At 44.9% G+C, this 19610-nt stretch overlaps 1 protein-coding gene across 1 annotated transcript in view; it reads left to right on the top strand.

The window, feature by feature from the left end:
• Positions 1–19610, top strand: part of SMURF2 (SMAD specific E3 ubiquitin protein ligase 2) — a 316698-nt gene that overhangs the window by 99318 nt on the left and 197770 nt on the right. The window contains exon 2 of the mRNA XM_029600765.1: positions 17463–17501. Within this exon, the coding sequence (XP_029456625.1) occupies positions 17463–17501 (39 nt within the window). The remainder of the gene's footprint in view (positions 1–17462; positions 17502–19610) is intronic.

Below are 19610 nucleotides of genomic sequence, written 5' to 3'. Positions count from 1 at the left end.
CAAAAAAGATCTAAAAACCTGGTTGTTTACCAAAGCCTGCCAAATCACCCTATGACTCTAAAACATCACTTCCCTTCCTATGCAAACATGTGGAACCAATGCAAGAAAGTAATATAACACATAACCGAAACCTGTATAGCTTGACATCCGAACTACGTTTATAAAACCGACAATATCTATGTTAACAATCACAAGAACCTTTTGGAACTCTGTTAAACATCGAAACTTTGTAAACCGTTGTGATGGCGAAACCGAACGATGGTATATAAAACTTGATAAACAAATAAAATAAATAAACAAGTTATAAATACCTAAAATCAGAAGCCCTATTTATAGTTATAAAATACAGTATTTTAAAAATCAGTTAAAACAGTTTTGTATAAATATCTTTTTCTTTTCCAATATATTTCTAAACTAATTTTTCTTTCATGGACCAGTAATAAACACAAAGTGTCTGGAGCCATTAAATGTCCTTTTGGAGAGAATAATCTTCTCCCACCCTAATGTTTATCGTCAGGCTGCCCGATGTCTTTCTTCATTTGCCATTGTTTGTTCAGGGACTGTAACATGTTCTTTCGTTGTTTGCTGATTAATCAGATTTCATATCCTTTTACAGCTTTGCATTACAGTAAGTTTATCAGATTACAGACTGCTGTTTTTGTTCTGTCCTTTCAGTATCCTCATCCTGTTACTTTCATAAGTGTATGTATGTATGTGTCCTTTCAAGTTCACTATTACAGCAGTGATACCCTTAATAAACAGCTAGTTTGTTTCCTTCTGACAGTATTACCACATAGGCTGAGTCCTAAATAAGTGCTGTTTTAGCAGCTGTGATTCAAATGGAGTAAGAGGTTTACTACTATATTGACTTGGCAATTCAACATTATTGCTCTTCAGTTAATTATATTACGTTTGCTTTGTGGCTAAGAGTATTTGATGTCTGAATTTGCACTTTGGGAAGGGTTGAAGACTTCTAGTTGCATTGGCCTTTGAGCCATTCCTTCCTTAGGGCCCAATGTAACATGGTAATATGGTTGCTCATCCGAGCACAGTTCTGTGCACATTTTTAGTGCGAAAATGTTGCTCCTGATTTAACAAGTTTTGCGCACAGAAAATGTGTGTGTAAAGCTTTGCGTTCTGCTTAGTGCCCTCGTATGGAAATCCCATGCTAACTATAATATGGGCATCCAGGACCTCACTTACTCACATCCACCCTCTTTCACAAATCAAAACACTACATAACAGAGATTTGGGATAAACAGGGCCGCAGCTTTATTAAGTACCAGGAAGGCCCGAGCCTCACAAACAATAACATTCATAACTTTAAACGACCGACCCCCTAGCCGTCCGCCGCCTCTCCAGCAAGACAGCACCAGCCACCCGGCTCGTCACGCTAGCCCTTACACCGCGTTCAGACCTCCGCCTCCTTCTAGCAAGAAGCCAACACGGTGGACCCCCGCCGCTGGCCAGCAAGGAGTCAGGCTAAATGGGCCCCTGCCTCCTCCTAGCAAGGAGCCCGCACCTGACAACAGCCCCTGTTGTCACAAATTCATCAGGCAACCATCCTGCCCATTAACAATTGTAAACTGCAGCGGCTCGGGCTATCCGCCAAACAACTCCCTCCCCCAGCTGCGACGAACAAGCACCCCCCCCGAACACCCAAGTACAGAAAGCAACAGAATGAATAACAGGGCGGGTGGGAGAGAAAACCAGCCTGCTGCTCAGATGCCAAAAACGACTGAGCTAGCAGGCTTCCTCGCGCTCCCCCCACCCTCTGCAGACTCACGCTGGCTGGCCAATCACCGCCAGCCAGCGCATCTCCCGCTCTAGTCTCCAGCCAATTATGGCTGCTACAGCCCGCATGTGCGCTCGCCTCGCCTCCTCCACCTCCCCTTCCCTTCATGCCGCTCACAACCCCCGCTGATCCTCAGCCAAAATGCCCCTCCCCCCGCTGCTTTCCTGATGCCCGGCACGGGCCAGGGCCTGCCTCCTCAGTGAGCCTGGGCCCACATTACCCCGGTCGATCGGAACTAGGTCCAGTCGACCTTCCATAATATGGGCATCCAGGACCTCACTTACTCACATCCGCCCTCTTTCACAAATCAAAACACTACATAACAGAGATTTGGGATAAACAGGGCCGCAGCTTTATTAAACACCAGGGAGGCCCGAGCCTCACAAACAATAACATTCATAACTTTAAACGACCGACCCCTAGCCATCCGCCGCCTCTCCAGCAAGATAGTCAGCACCAGCCACCCGGCTCATCACGCCAGCCTTTACACTGCGTTCAGACCCCCGCCGCCTCCTAGCAAGAAGCCAACACGGTGGACCCCCGCCACTGGCCAGCAAGGAGTCAGGCCAAATGGGCCCCCGCCTCCTCCTAGCAAGGAGCCCGCACCTGACAACAGCTCCAGTTGTCACAAATTCATCATGCAACCATCCTGCCCATTAACAATTGTAAACAGCGGCTCGGGCCATCCTCCATAGACACGGGTAATAACCCGTGACCCCCAAAGATGCAGTCCTGATTACCACGGAAAGAAATCCTCCAAGGCCTCCTGAATCGAATTTAGAAAAAGATCCATTCCAATAAAGGACAAGTGGACCCCATCCTTGCCAAACAGTCCTGTAACCTTACCCCAGGACCACTCATACCGGATGTGTCTGCCCCCCAGGCGCGCCAACCAGGAACCTATCTGCTGGTTGGCCTTGGCCCTACTCTGCTGCCAGATCAATCTCTCCGATTCAGCAGGCCTTAAAATGATGTCTGACCAGAAAAGCATCGTGGACGGCAACAGAATAGACACAGTCATCAAATCTTCCGGACCATGCTGATGAACTGTCTTCCTGGCAGCTTTCCCCAATCGTTCCCCCAGGTGGATCACGACTGCCTGCGGCTGTCCCAGCCGATCCCGCCCCCAACGCACACAGTCAATCAAATCGTCCCACAACATTCCCTGCCTCTCTAGCTAATGCACCCGCACCCCCCTGCACTGCACGACCAAATGAGGCCCGTATGGTCGTCCACACGCATGCTTATGCGCCCAGTGAATGTAGGAATGCCCGATGATCCACACGGACTTCCCAGCATGCTCCGCACTTGTAAAGAGACCACAGTTAGGCACCGCTCACATTCGATGAGTCCCAGGACGAATGTAACCCTCAAACGCGCCCGAACGCCACCTGCCAATCTTGCGGATCACACTCGCAGACAACCCTGCCGATGCCGCCGAGGTTGCCGCCCCGATCTGGAAGGAGTGTGTTCCAAAAGACTCACATCCAACCCCACAGCAGACAATGCTAAACGAAGAACCATCTCAAACTGGTACTTCGTCAAAGGTCGCGAATCCGAATGGACCAGAAAATGGGCCAATCCCGAAATTCGAGCCTGACAATACAGTGCCGCATTAGCCAACGGGCAAGTACGCAAGCCAGGAACCACCTGCAACACAACCGACAAGCCTTTGCCTTGTTGATCAGTCTTAGTCCTCGGAATGCATAACAAAACCGATGAATGGGTAACCACCACGTGTTTTGCCAGGAGTCCGGGGGAACTCCAAACTGGACGCGGACCTCGCAACAAGTTCACTAACCCTAAACGCCCCAAAAAACGCCAAAACAAATGCCGTCTGAAACAGCACTGTTTCATAAGGCGAAAAGCAAACGCTCGATATAGAGTCCCAGAGCAACAGCAGAATGTCATGTGTGATAAGCCAATGCCTGTCCACTCCCCTCCCCAATTCTCTAGACCAACCAGTCAACAGCCTCCTGACCAAGAACCTCCCCACCGGGAAACCCCACCCATGAGCACGCATGAAGAAAGAGAACCCAGATAGCTTCCGGCTCACCGCCGCCTTCGAACAACCATCTCTCCTAGCATGCTCCAAAAACCGCAAAACCGAAACATCCGAAACCGGACCCCCGCCCACCCCGCGGAAGATAAGAATTCTACAACCTTGCGCGCCCTGCCCACGTATGAGGACCACGTGGAGGGGGCTAGTGAAGACTGCAACAGTTTCCAGGCTTCTGGGAACCAAACCTCCAGAGGAAAGACGGCACCAAAGTCCCACGGGGTTCCGCATCCGGGGCCAGCTCTCGGAACAAGTCCCACTTGAAACTAGAAAGAGAGGCAGCGACACTGTTAGCAACGCCCGGGACATGCCGAACCCAAAGAGTCACATTCACTACCATACAGCGCATCACCAACTCCCTCAACAGTTCCCAGACCAATAAACATCTCGCCGCCCTCTTGTTGATCACCTCCAGCACACCTATGTTGTCACACCAAAACACGACTCTTATCCCGCAACCTCGGACCCCAGATGTGCAAAGCCATCACAATCGGAAACAATTCCAAAAAAGTGATGTTCCTGGTTACCCCCGATACCACCCACTCCTCCGGCCAGCCCGCAGCACACCATGACCCTTGGAAAAAGGCCCCAAACCCCGCCGCCCCAGCAGCATCCGTATACAACTCCAAAGCATGATTGGACGTGGGATCAGATTGCCAAAATGCCGACCCGTTGAAATCGACCAAAAATCTGTCCCAGACACGCAAATCCTCACGGATCGGCGCAGTCACCCTTGCCCTGTGATGCCGCTTTCGTACCCCGGACATAACAAATGACAGTCTGCGCCAAAACACCCGGCCCATTTGGATCACCTGACATGCAAGGTTTGCACCTCCAGCAAGGATTGCACCTCCAGCAAAGACAATTTGGACCGCTCCAGAGCCCTCCGCACCAAGTCCCGCAACTGCTGCACTTTGTCTTCTGGTAACCGCGTCAGCATTGCTACCAAATCCAACTCAGTTCCCAAAAATACCAGTCTGGAACACGGCCCTTCCGTCTTACCAGACGCCAAAGGAATTCCGAATTCACCCGCAACCTCTTGGAAACACCGCAGCAGACTCCCGCAATCATCCGCATCCGCCTTGCCAACGAACAAAAAAATCATCCAAATAATGCACGATGTTCTGGGACCCCGAACTGCTCCCTACAACCCAGTGCAGGAACGAACTAAAGGCCTCAAAATACGCACACGCAATGGAACAGCCCATCGGCATACTACACTTGTCAAAATAAAATGACTGGTTAAAGCGAAAACCCCACAGACGGAAACTCTCTGGGTGCACCGGCAACAACCGAAAAGCGGACTCTATGTCCACCTTAGCCATCAAGGCACCCGGCCCACACCGCCGGACCCTGCGCACAGCCGAATCAAAAGAAGCATAGTGGACGACACTAAACTCCTTAGGGATACAATCATTGACCGACCCACCCTCAGGGATTGACAGGTTATGGATTAGCCGATACTTATCCACCTCCCTCTTTGGGACCACTGCCAATGGGGACAAAATCATATCGGGCAACGGAGGAGTAGCAAACGGACCCGCTATCCGGCCCAAAGCGATCTCAGACTGCAATTTAGCCTCCACCACCTGCAACAACTGCTTCACCGATGGACAATTTACCTCCCCCCCCCCCCCCCCCCCCCACCAGCCCCGGACCCAAACATAGAATAGAGAAACCCGCCGTAAACCCTTCTAACAACAATGAAGCCATCCCTCACACCGGATAAACCCTCAACCAAGGAAGCAACGCCTCGATTCTAATGGGAGTATCCGCTCTAACGGAGACGTCACTTGGCTGGTCCTTTGGGACCGGGGGCCACACCCGTTCCATCCCCCTGTCGCTTAACACAACGAGAGGAGGGGTGTCCCGCCCCGCAAGAGGCACACGCGTGCCGGAACTTGCAGTCGGGGGAAAAGACAGGAAGATCTGTTGAATCTCCAACAGACGTCACTAACCCCGGTACTCGATTTCCCCGCGCCAACTGCGGGTGGCCCCTGCTGAAAAGGCCGGCTAGAACCACAAAACAGGCCAAAACACCCTGAACCCCCGACCGCCCCGAATCCGAGAACGAAGAGGAGGAGGACGACGAGGAATAGGTAGACTCCGAGGAGCTGGACCGCGCACGCTTCTTTTTTGACTTACCCTTCTTGCGCCCCGCGTGCTTGCCCTGGGCATCCACGCCCTCAGCGTTCGCCGTCTCCCAGACACCCTAGTCCAGCCCGACACCACTGACCTCTCGCACCCCACCGCCAGGAACACCCAACGCCACCCTGTCCTCAGCTCTAGGAAAAAGCACAAACTCACCCTGCGGAGGCCTCACCACTGCCACCAATCCAGGGACCTCCACACGAGCCGACGGCGCCCGCAGCTCCACCGCAGACCTCCACTCTTCCTGACGCGAAGTGCCTGGCTCATCCCAGGATCCCTCCGCCCACTCCGCCTGTGGGGAGATAAAGCCAGATTCAAGAGGAGGCACCGCCCTTGAAGAAAGATCCCGCAACCCAGCCGCTCCTCCCTCCAAGATTTCAGGAAAACCCCCATCCCCGCCCCCCCATTCAGGCCCTCCCCAACCTGCAAGCGTACCCCCCGCGTCCCGACCACGACTACCCTGCCCCCTCAACTGGACTGGGTATCGACGCGAGTCCTCACCCGCGCTCCTCGAAGGCCCCCATCAAGAAACTGGAAAGCACGGGCCAACTCCCAGCAAGACCCCAGGAGGCCGACCATCTTCTCCCCCCCCCCCCTCCCCAGCTCCCCACACCCTACGACTGCAGCCTCCAGATCTGGGACCCGCCACCCCTTCTGAGCCATCGGAGGAGGCCCACCGTCAAAGCCCCGCAAATGGACGCCCCCCCAACCGACCCCTCCCTGACCTCATCCCCTTTCGCGCTGGCTCTGCAGTGAAAATCACCTCCGGGCCCACACTGGCACTTGCCTCCGGACGGTCTGAAGGCCTGGCTGCCCCTCCCCCAAAAGGCCCAACGCTGCTTCCCACTCCGCTGCCTGCCCCTTCCCCCCCCAGCCAACTCTCCCTCCCAACCCAGACCCCCGGCACGAACCCGCCAGCCAGCGCATCTCCCGTTCTAGTCTCCAGCCAATTATGGCTGCTACAGCCCGCGCTCGCCTCACCTCCTCCACCTCCCCTTTCCTTTGCGCCGCTCACAACCCCCGCTGACCCTCAGCTAAAATGCCCCCTCCCCCCGCTGCTTTCCTGATGCCTTGCATGGGCCAGGGCCTGCCTCCTCAGTGAGCCTGGGCCCACATTACCCCGGCCGACTGGACACTAGGTCCAGTCGATCTTCCAGAATATTAGCTATTATCCTCTAGTGCAGAGAGGTGCGCTGGCTTAACTCAGGTTTTCTTAGCACTGTAAATTGTACTCCAGATCAGAGAGAGAATAAAGTTTTCAATGCTAGTGTAAGCTATGGGTAGAAACTTAGCTGCATAGGGCGAAGAATGGTAACGGAAAAAGGGAGGTGATATTGCCCCTGTAGAGGTCTCTAGTGAGACCTCACTTGGGATACTGTGTACAATTATGGAGACCGCACTTTCAAAAGGATATAAACAAGATGGAGTTGATCTGGAGGGTGGCTACTAAAATGGTCTGTGGTCTTCATTCTAAAGCATATGGGGATAGACTTAAAGATCTAAACATGTACACCCTAGAGGAAAGGCGAGATAGGAGAGATATGATAGTCATTCAGATATCTCAAAGGCTTCCATGCACAGGAGGTGAGCCTTTTTTCAGTGGAAAGGAGGCTCTAGAACGAGAGTTCATGAGATGAGGTTGAAAGAGGGTAGACTCGGGAGTAATCTTAAGAAATATTTCTTCACAGAGAGGATGGTGGATGTGTGGAACAGCATCTCTGTGGAAGTGGTGGAGTCAAAAACTATCTGAATTCAAGAAAGCATGGGATAAATACAGGAGATTTGTAAGGAAGTGATGAGAATTATAAAGCTAAATTAATTGGATGGATGGTCAGACTGGATGGACCATGCGGTCTTTTTCTGCTATTATGCTTCTATGTTTCTAATTCCAGTGCCAGGACCAGTATTTGGGATATATATATAAAAAAAAAAAAAAAAATGTGCACGCACACAGCATGTTTTCTGTGCATGTCTTTGTTTTTTGTGCTGAAAATTTATTTTGTGCACATAAACGTGTCTGAGAGAGACCCCCATTCCCTTGAGTAACAGGGCTTAATTTGTGGGGGAATGGCCTGGAATAGAGTTCTGCCACTTCTTTTCAGACTCAAAAGGGTGAGCAGCAGAGATGGCCTATTCCAGCCCTTTCCTTCCAGGCATCCTGCAGGGAAGAAGAGGGAAGGGAATGGGCCTAGATAGATAGGACAGAAAACAGCCATTCTGCTTCCTAATTTAGTTCAGTCATTGTTATAAGTGGTTTATAGGTATTTTCAAATAAATAAAATAAAAGCACCTGCCTGCCATTTCTGCAGGGAAGAGGAGGGGAGGAGTTGTGAACCTGAAGCAGACACTGCAGAGCACAGAACAGACACAAAAGGAGTTGAATTAGCAAAAGTTTGATGGGAGAGAGCACAGAACAGACACAAAAGGAGTTGAATTAGCAAAAGTTTGATGGGAGAGATTACAAGGGGTGGGAGGGAGAGAGGAGAAGGCATGTGGTGCTGCTCCTTTCCTTCCTCTTTAAGGAGGCAAAGAGCAAGCTGCATTTTTTAATTCCAGGCTCACCTCCTCCCCATCTGAGGAGGCTGGGGAGAGCGGATGTTGCTCCCCAGTCTGCTCGCAGACCCCTAAGGCAGAGGACAGCCAGTTGATTTTGGCTTGAAGAGGAGGGCTTTGCTTTACTGGCCAACGAAGAAGATGATGAGAGTTTCTAGACAGGGTAGTTTTCCAAGGAGAAGGACTGGAGTGAAGGAATAGCCTAGTGGTTAAAGCCAGTAGGCTGTGAACCAGGGAATCCAGTGTTCAAATCCCACTGCCATTCCTTGTGATCTTGGGTAAGTCACTTTGCCCTCATTTGCCTCAGGTACAAACTTAGATTGTGAGGTCTTTGGGATACAGAAATGTCTAAATTACCTGAATGCAATGCAATTTGCTTTGGAGCGCCCAAAAGGTGGAATATAAATCAAATCAAATACATAAATTAGTGACCATCGGGGGAGGGGGACTGGCTTGAGGACCATCAGAGATTGAAGGTGAGGCTTGGGGGTTCTAGGACTATGGGGGCAGGGGGAATGCGGACCATTAGAGGAATGATGGAGGACCAAGATCACCAGGGCAGAGAGGAGGTGGAGGAGGATACTGAGAGAGGGCACTGGTGGGCAAAGGACATCTAAGGGTTGAGCACTGGTGGCGTTTGGGAATGGAGGATCACTGAGATGAGGATGAGGAGGGAAGAGTGTGTTTGCATATAGATAAGATATAGATAGATCAGTGTGTGTGTGTTCTGGGAGAAAGAGAGAGAGAGTTCACACCTGATCCTGGTTCCTCAGACAGATCACACCCAACCCTAGCCTTGCTGAGTTAATATGTAATCAGCCTGTGCTGAACATATTTTAATTCCAGTTTGTTTGCACATTTTCCAGTTGGTGCACTTTAACACCGAATGCATTAGCATACTACTAACTTTCTGCATCTGGAGTTAAAACCTATTTTAATCTGTGCTTTAAGAAACTGTCAGGCTGATACAGTACAGTGCGCTCTGGCGGAGCGCACTGTTAACCCGCGATTGGACGCACGTTTTGGACACGCTAGCTTTACCCCTTATTCAGTAAGGGGTAATAGTGCATCCAAAACGCATGGGAATACCTAATAGGGCCATCAACATGCATTTGCATGTTGCAGGCGCTATTAGGTTCAGGGGGGGTTGGATGTTGATGGCCCTATTAGGTATTCCCACGCGATTCAGAAAGCAAAATGTGCAGCCAAGCCGCCCATTTTGCTTTCAGAAATTAGCGCCTAGCCAAAGGTAGGCGCTAATTTCTGCCGGCACCGGGAAAGTGCACAGAAAAGCAGTAAAAACTGCTTTTCTGTGCACCCTCCTACTTAATATCATGGCGATATTAAGTCGGAGGTCCCGAAAGTTTAAAAAAAAAAAAATTTGAAATAGGCCCACAGCTCACGGGTTGAAAACCAGACGCTCAATTTTGCCGGCATCTGGTTTCCGAACCCGTGGCTGTCAGCGGGCTCGAGAACCGACGCCGGTAAAATTGAGCATCGGCTGTCAAACCTGCTGACAGCTGCCGCTCCTGTCCAAAAAGAGGCACTAGGGACATGCTAGTGTTCCTAGCGCCTCTTTTTGCTGCCGGCCCTAATTTAAATAAATTAATTTACTGTATTGCGCGCACAGGAGAGCGGGACGCTCTCCCGCGATTTTTACTGTATCTGCCCGTGTGTGCTGAATTTCAGTTCACTTTTAACCCAACCTTATTACATCAGGTTCTTAATTCTGTTCTTATCAGCTACAGCTGAACAGGCAAGCATCTCTTAGCTATACACCCAGCTGAGAGTTACTACAGCAATCACACTGGAAACATATTTTTAGATTGTGTTATACAAATAATTATGTATTCACAGTTTATTTAAAACTTCTTATATTCTGAAATATCCACACCAGGTATTCACTGCAGATAACCATTTTTCATATATAATGTTCACATACTTCTAAAACAAACAATACAAACATTTTGTGTAATTTAGTCACTGATTACAAACAGCTAGTGTAATTTAGTCACCAAATTTTCTCATTACATCTTCTGTCTCTCCCCTCATGATCTCACTCTCTCCAAGTCTTATACCCTCTCTGAATAACCTTATATTATTCGTCATTACATCTTTACCGCCTAACTGAATAACCTTGTACTATTTGCCATCACATTAATGTCTTTGATGAATTCCTGAAATTCTTGCTACTGATTTTGTTTCTATTTTTTGCTGTTAACTCCCTCTCGATCTAATTCTCCTGAACTTTATGTATATCACATGCTTTCTCTTATCTTAATCTTCATTTTCTCCCTATGCCTTTGCTCCTGTAACCTTGCTTCGCCCTACCTCATCTTTCAATATTTTCTATTACTTGCTTCAAATAGTTATTGTTTACTATTCCTTGTTATTATATAGTTTGAGTTACTGTTCCATGTAAAGGCTTTGCCTAAAAGTTCCAAGTTATTTGTAAACCGATACGATGTGCAAACGGATGTCGGTATATAATAAATAAATAAATAAATATATTTTAACATAGAAACATAGAAGTGACGGCAGAAGAAGACCAAACGGCCCATCCAGTCTGCCCAGCAAGCTTTCACACCTATTTTTTTTCATACTTATCTGTTACTCTGACCTCTGAGGTCAGGGCCCTTATTGGTAACTTTTTGTTTCCAATTCACTTCCACCCCCACCAAAGATGCGGACAGCAGAGCTGGAGCTGCATCTAAGAAAAGTATCTAGCTAATTGGTTTGGGGTAGTAACCGCCTTAATAAGCAAGCTACTCCCATTTGTTTACCCTGCCTGTGCAATTCAGTCTTTGTTGGTTGTCTGAATATAAATCCTCTTTACTTCATTCCCCCCTGTTGTTGAAGCAGTGAGCTGCGCTGGATATGTATTCCAAGTGAAGTATCATGCTTAATTGATTCGGGGTAGTAGCCGCCGTAACAAGCAAGCTACACCCATGCTTATTTGTTTACCCAGACTATGTAATTCATTCCTTGTTGGTTGATGCTGAATATAAATCATCTTTTCTTCATTTTCCCTGCCGTTGAAGCAGAGAGCTATGCTGGATGTGCATTGAAAGTGAAGTATCAGGCTTATTTGGTTTGGGGTAGTAACCGCCGTAACAAGCAAGCTACTCCCCTACTTTTTTGTGGATGCAAATCCTTTTTTCCACATTTCCTCTTGCCGTTGAAGCATAGAGCAATGTTGGAGTCGTATTAACTGTGTGTATGTTTGTTGAATAAGGATATTAATCTCCAGGTAGAAGCTGTCATTCCCACAAGCAAGCCACCCCCTTGCCTCTTCTCTTCATTCACATCCTCTAAACTGTATGGATCCACAGTGTTTATCCCACACCACTTTGAAATCCTTCACAGTTTTGGTCTTCACCACTTCCTCTGGAAGGGCATTCCAGGCATCCACCACCCTCTCCGTGAAGAAATACTTCCTGACATTGGTTCTGAGTCTTCCTCCCTGGAGTTTTAAATCGTGACCCCAGGTTCTGCTGATTTTTTTGCAACGGAAAAGGTTTGTTGTCTTTGGATCATTAAAACCTTACAAAATCTACATGTTAAAAAAGCTCAAACCACTTCTACTCCCAAAAGATTTTCATTTGATCACCCAAGCTCTAGTTCTATCTTCTCTAGATTATTGTAATTCACTATATCTTGGCTTATCTCAATCAACTATACAACCATTACAGTTAATACAGAATGCTACCGCCCGAATGTTGTGTAATGTATCCCTGAGAGACCATATTTCACCTATCTTACAATATTTGCATTGGCTTCCAATTTCACATCATATAATGTATAAAATTTTATCCACAATTCATAATCTGCTCTACAACACTAACTCTATCTGGTTATGTTCACTCTTAAGAATTTACAGACCAACTAGACAACTCCGTTCCCTTGATAAATGTATTTTAGAAGTACCATCAATAAAATCCGTTAGTTTATCTTTAACTCATAAACGAGCCTTCTCTGTAGCTGGTCCAATAATGTGGAACTCACTTCCAGAACATATCCGACTGACAGCTAATCGTACAGAATTTAAGAAACTATTAAAAACCCACCTTTTTACCAGAGCATACAATCTATATTAAATTTATCATATTACACTATATCTATTTGCAATGTTAATTTGAATAATTTAAATTGATCGTATTAAGCATTGTATTAAGTTTTTAAGTATTGTGTAAACTATGTGTGTGTGAACATGTAAACCGCCTAGACGAATAGTCTATCTACCCATTGTGCGGTATATAAAACTTTTAAATAAATAAATAAATAAATAAATAAATAAATAAATAAGTATCTGAAAGTTTGAATCATATCACCTCTGCTCCTCCTTTCCTCCATGGTGTACATATTTAGATTCTTCAATCTCTCCTCATAAGTCATTCGATGAAGACCTTCCACCTTTTTGGAACATAAATATTATTTTTAGCAGATTATAAAATACAAATTAATTATAACTTTGTTCATATGTTTCATGAAACAACTTTGTTTTCAGCCTCTTTCTGAATTTTAAATATTCAGATTAATTGCGTTATTCATTAGGTACTGCATTCTACATGAAAAAGCTTTGTGTGTTTTATAGCCTATAATTTTGAAAAGGTTTTATCCATAAGGTACAAAATTTAAGAAATAACACATTTAATACAAAACTAAAAGGAGGCATAGGGCTACAGCTGAAAGAGGGAACAAGAATGCTGAATTTTTTTCCTTAAACTGTGATGCAGTTACAGAGAAACAATCGACTTGCTTGAGCTTCAGGAGTATGCCTGAGACATTAGAATTCGCTGATTGCAGCCATGTTGTCATTAGCATGGAGTGGAAGAATAGCCTAGTGATTAGAGCAGCTGGCTGTGAACCAAGGAAGCCAGGATTCAAATCCCACTGCTACTCCTTGTGACCGTGGGCAACTCACTTTACCCTCCGTTGCCTTAGATTGTGAGTCCTCTGGTGATAGTGAAATACAGAGTCTGAATATAATCTGCTTTGAAGTGCTGAAAGGCAAAATTATAAATAAACATAAATAACACATGCAAAGCAATCTTGGCAATGGGCGAGGATCAGACTAGAGATCGGAGTACCACACTGGACAGAGTGCATTGTGCATTGGGTCCTCCACAGTGTTGCCTTCCACAGGCCATTATAGATAGTTTCCATAATTATACAGCAAAGGTATAGGTTATGGCCCAAACAAGGAAGATGGGAACTTTGAATTGGCAGGGATAAAATGTGTCCGAATATGCTGATCTCTTACCTGTTGCCATTTGAAGGAGCGTTGAAGGAAATCGTATAGTGCTGCACAAGGAGAATATTAAGTATCTATGGTTATTTCCTTTTGGATTGTCTTTCACAATAAGCGGCGTGACCTCTAGAATTAAGGCAGCTTTAGAGGCTGCCAAGATTCTACTCACTATGGGCGTTTCTGTAATTCACATGAATCACAAGAGACACCTGCTGCTACCAGAGAGGACCAACCCAAATGGCAGTGTGTGAGAAAAGAGGGAAGGAGGTTAAGGCATCGCTTAGGTGGTTCATCATCTTTAGAGACAATAGAACTTGAATACAGGGTCAGTTTTTATATTTTTCTGGCTCCTTTTTTGAGCCATGGTTTTCACTGAGGACTTTTTCAGTCTTTCTGAGAGATTGTTGTAACTATGTCTTCATTTTTTGACTGGCTTACTCTTATTCTTACCTGTTGATGGGGAATTGATATCATACTGCTTAACGATTTTGATTTTGATTTTCAGGATATAGTGGGTCCGATGCTGTGGTGGAGTGGGTTTGCTGTAGGTGGGATGCAAATCTTGTTTTGATGGGGAGGGGTTTGGTAGCGGGTATTGTATTATTATGAACCGCTTTGGGTCAAAACTCTGTTTGAGGGAGGTGTTACACAATTTAACATATCATACATCCTTAGAGGAAAGAAAAATATTTTTATGAAAAGGCCCTAATGTGGTGCTTGGTGCACACTAGAGGAATCTGTTTCATCCTTGGCAGTGCTCCAACCCCCTGTTGAGTCTCACACCGGCTGTTGTGCTCTTAGGGAGCTTCTTCCTGATGGGTTTTAGCAAGGAGACGGACTAGAGAAAGGACACCAGATATTTTCCCTTAAGGTTGTGCAGCACTACAGTCTATCTCTACTGTACATATGCAGGGAGCATTTTAGCCTATTAGTCTTAAGTTTACTGAGTAGATGAAATTGTGTAAATGATTAAATAAAACAGTAGTACTAAATTTTTCAGCGTGCCTTTTGTTTGTTTCAGTGTTGGTCTGTGGCAGTTGAAATGTTCATTTTAATGCACAGATTTAATCTCTCCATGTTCATACTTTATGAGCTGCCACATTTTTAGTGTTTTGGTTTGAGCAGTGCTTTCTTCTTGTTATCCTGTGTGCTGTAGGATTCCTGGAATGCAGTCTGCTTATTATATATAATTGTAATAATGCTGGAGGAGGCTGCAGGTGCAGTACAAGAGCTTAAAAGTATATTACTTCTAGTACATTTGTAAAGCTGAAGTGTTATAATAAAATTTAACCTATATATATATATTTAAATCCTATAGGCATTAGAAATAGTCAGCATCTGTTGCCCTACATGTAAAATCCATTCCAGACTGTCTGAAATTTCAGTTTTGTTTTGTCCCCAGGCTATAAGAGCAAGAACAGAAGCAGCAGCGGATGGCTTTTTTTTTTTATTTTAGATCCAGCTGCAAATCAGCAGATTTTATATGATTCCCAAAGCTCATTTCTTAGAATTTACTGTTACTTAGAGCCAGCTCCAGTAACAAAAGAGAGCTGAGATTTTCTGAAAGAAATGGTTTGCAACACTGAAAAATGTGTCTGGAATATTGACTTCATTGGGCCTATTGGTTATGTTGTTTGCTTTTATAACTTCAGTAAACATCTCCCCTACAAACAGAAACAGGCTGTTACAGAAAGACCATTGTCTTCTCTTGTTACTTAGTATCCTTGTAAAAAAAAAAAACAAAAAAACCCCAAAAAACAAAACTGTCTCAAAGAGAACAAAATGTGAAGTGTTTGATTTTATGAACAATAACCAATCACAAAATTCACCAAATTGGGCCAGCCTGGTGAAGGTTTGCTGGCAGTGCCGATTCCTGGCTCAGATCTTCTACTTCCCAGCTCAGCCAGTGCTAGGGTTACTGCAGAGGCTGCACTTGTTACTCCTGGGAGAAAAATAGCAACCCCTGATGGCAGAATTTTAGGGCCTGTGGTGGCAGGGTTCTAGAATAAGTCCTGGTACATGGTGCCTGGCTGAGAATATATAATATAAATAATCAAAGAAGACTCATGGCACCAGATATCAGTCCTGGCTCTGGGAACCCTCCCCCACCCCCCACCCCACCCCCTCCAACAAATTGTGGAAAGCACCACCTTTTATTACAAGGATCGTGATACCCCAGCACAGATAGCCACACATGTTTTGATAGTAAGATTAGTGCTTTGGAAGTTTACTTTTACTTGAAGTGATGCAAGGAGAAGGCTGACGATATAATGCTAACGTTAACTTCTGTGCCTCTTGCCAATAAACATAGAAGTTGCTTTTACTAGAAAATGCCATAAAGAGAAGCAAATGAAGTTGCTGTCATTGCAGTAGACCATAGCCTTTCTTCCACGTATTGTTGCTTTGGGTTGTGCTTCTTCTCCTTTTCAGTTCGGTTTATGTTGCCGTCCGGTCCTTTCAGTATGAAAGCATGCCAGATGATAGAGCTTGGGCCTAGTATTTTGTGGTGCTGGGTGATTTTAACTTCCTTTTAGTTGAGTCCTCCAGCTTGCCTCTCACTCTGACCAGGATCCAAGCTTTAGCGTGTCTGGTAAGAGTTTGGTTCCATAGTAACTTCGGTCTGTTATGAACGCCAGTCTTGCTAGCACTTTACATTCTTGAAATTTTCATTCTGTGTAAACTATGCAGAACAAAATGGAAATGAGAGGGAGGAGATGTCATATATTTCAGCAATGCACCTGCTTCCCAGTTACCAAGGGACAGAATGGTAACTGATTCCACATCAGAACTGCGAGGGGCTTGTCAGATGCATCGATGTTGTCATGGAAACAGTTGTACTCTGAAACCTCTTTTAAAACCATTTTTCCCCCCATAAGAATAGGAGGGTGGAGCATTAGCTACTGTATCAGTCTGCAGGCTGTGATCCCTTTTATTGGACCAGCATAAAAATGATCTAAAGACTGCATATGCTTTCAAGATCACATAAAGACTCACATGCAAGAAATGAAGGGCAGAAACTCTTGACAGCTTAGCTTTCTCTATTCAAAGTGATTTACTTTCATCTGCATCAAATGATGTTTGCAATTGACCAACAAGTTTACAGCATCATTTAGGAGATCTTGGTGAGAACATCTGCTAGTTCAGGGGTAAGCAACTCTGGTCCTGGAATGCCAGAAATGGGTTTGGTTTTCAGGATATCCGCAATGAATATATATGTAGTATACTTGCATGCAGTGCCTCTTGAAAACCAGACTTGTTTATGGCGCTCCAGTATTCGAGTTGCCTACCCTGTACTGGTTGTTGAAAGTTTTTCAATCCAGAGGAGTAGACATATCATGTCTCAGGATATTGTCATGACTAGTCTTTGCTTAAGAGTGAAATGCATCACAAGCTAGCCAGTAGAAAAATATTTGCACTAGAAGCTCTAGACCAGCACACTGGTCAAAATATTGAACACTCATGTTGGCCTCTCTCTGCTAGCAGCCCAGGTCCATTTTGTGGCTAGAATGAATTGCTAATATTAAATGGGTTTCAGGAATGCTTTGAGTAATGCAAATTGTGTAATACCTGAAAAAGAGGAATATAAATCAGTCAAATAAATAATCCTCTAACTAGAATAACATTTTTAATTTTATCTTATGTTTCCTTTACAGTACTATGTGCAAAAAACTTGGTGAAAAAAGATTTTTTCCGTGAGTATTATCTTTAATTTTATGGTGTGGTAGTTATGTTCTTTAAGTTTGTTGTATGACTTCATAATAACCAAATAGCCATTTGTTAATTTAACTATGAGCTTCTTTTCTGTTTTATAATGTAAATATGGTGAAAAAATCAATAGTTCCCAAATTAGCAAAGGATATTGAATGATAGAAACATACAATACAGTGCCAGAAAAGGGTACGATAAGGCCCATCTATTCTGTCTGGCTTCCTTCCTGTTGCAATACCATAGACCTTAGTTTTTCTCTGGCTTACCTCTTTACAATTAAAGATCCCTTGTGTTTATCTCAGGCATTCTTAAATTCCATTTCTTGTTTTGCCTCCGTCACCTCCCATTGGGAGGCTGATCCATATATACATACCCCTCTTCTCTGTGAAGAAATATTTTCTAATGTAACACTTGAGTCTACTCGCTTTGAGCCTCATATCATTAACTCTTGTTCTAGAACTTCCTTTCCATTAAAAAAAAATGCTGCTTGTGCATTATTTATATTTTTCAGATATATGAATATCTCTACCATATCCCCTTGCTCCTCCTCTTTTGATATATATACACACACCATATCCCCCTTGCTCCTCTTCTTTTGATATATATATATATGTAAGTTCTTGAGTCTCATTTCATAGGGCTTTTGGTGCAGATTCTGTACCATTTTGGTAACCCTTTTCTGATCTGCAAACTGCTGGATTCACAATACTCCATTATTCTTCCTTTAGTAGTGATTACATTAATAAACCTATCCTTGAGTCAGACTAACTAGTCTCCCCATTTCCACTTTTATGGATGACCTCTGCCCTTCTCCAGTGATCTGGAACCAGTCTTGTCTCCTAAAGAGTGAGTGAAAAGAACTATTGATGGAACTGCCAGAACCTCTCTTCCTATCCTAGGATGTATTCCATCTGACCCCATAGCTTTGTCTACTGTCATTGTTAGTTCTATGCAAAATCTCTTCTGCACATGGAGTGATATCTGTTACTGAATTTATGTGCCCTTGCCAACCATCAGTGGCCTTTCTTTAATCCCTCTATTGATGGACACTGAGCAAAAGTATTTGTCACCGTCCACACGTTCTTCCTGTTCAGCTTTCAGCTTTCAGAAAATCCCACCTTTTTTTTACTCTCATATCTGGAAAAAATATTTTCTTGTTTTAGTGCATTAGTTATTTCTTTTACTCCTATGACTAATTTCTTTGCCTCCTTCAGCTTTTACAGATCATCTTCCATATCCTATCCTTTTTGAGGTCTCTCGTACCTTTTGAATGCTTGTACTATTACCTTTTCTGCCATCTCCTTTGAAAATCATATTGGTCTTTTTCCTTTCATTTGTATTTATTTTCCTCCACAAAGATTTGTTGTCCTTTCAATGACTCTCTTCAGTTTAGCCCACTGTTCATTTACTTCAGAAGGTTATTGCCCCACCATGGTAACAAAGTTGATATTCTTGAAGTCCATGATCTTGACCATTGTGTGACTTATCTCAGCCTTTGCTGTTATATTAAACCACACTGTGTCATGATTCCTGGAGTTCAGGTGACCACCTACTTGAACATTTGAAGCACTTATTTCATTTGTAAGTACTAGGTCCAATATTGTCCTCTCCCTTGTGGGTTCTATTACCATTTTCTTGAGGAGAGCCTATTGAAAGGATTTTCTCTAAATCTGTAGAGAATTGACATCTGATAGATTCAAGTCTTCCTCCAGCAACACATCCTGTGTAATACAGTGAAGCCATTCTATATTACTGAGTATATATGGTAAAGCCAGCAATTGGATGTGAATAAAAAATATGACAGCCATTCATGTATTTTTGTGCTTTGCATCTGTTTATCATAGTTTTTGGAAACTCCACTGTGGTTATATTGCTGACTCTACATGAAAATTCAGAGAAGTTCTATAGTCATGCAAACACCAGATCTGAATAACTTGAGTACTGTAGCAAACCACTGTCAAGTAGTTAATTACAATCAGGCCGATACAGTACAGTGCGTGCCGGTGGAGTGCACTGTTAACCGGCATTTGGACACACGTTTTCAACGCGCTAGCTTTACCCCTTATTCAGTAAGGGGTAATAGCGCGTCGAAA

The sequence above is a fragment of the Rhinatrema bivittatum genome, chromosome 4 (assembly GCF_901001135.1).
Source record: "Rhinatrema bivittatum chromosome 4, aRhiBiv1.1, whole genome shotgun sequence".
NCBI classification, from domain to species: Eukaryota; Metazoa; Chordata; class Amphibia; order Gymnophiona; family Rhinatrematidae; genus Rhinatrema; species Rhinatrema bivittatum.
Note: the sequence above shows the minus strand (reverse complement) of the source record. Positions and strands in the feature narration are given on the sequence as shown.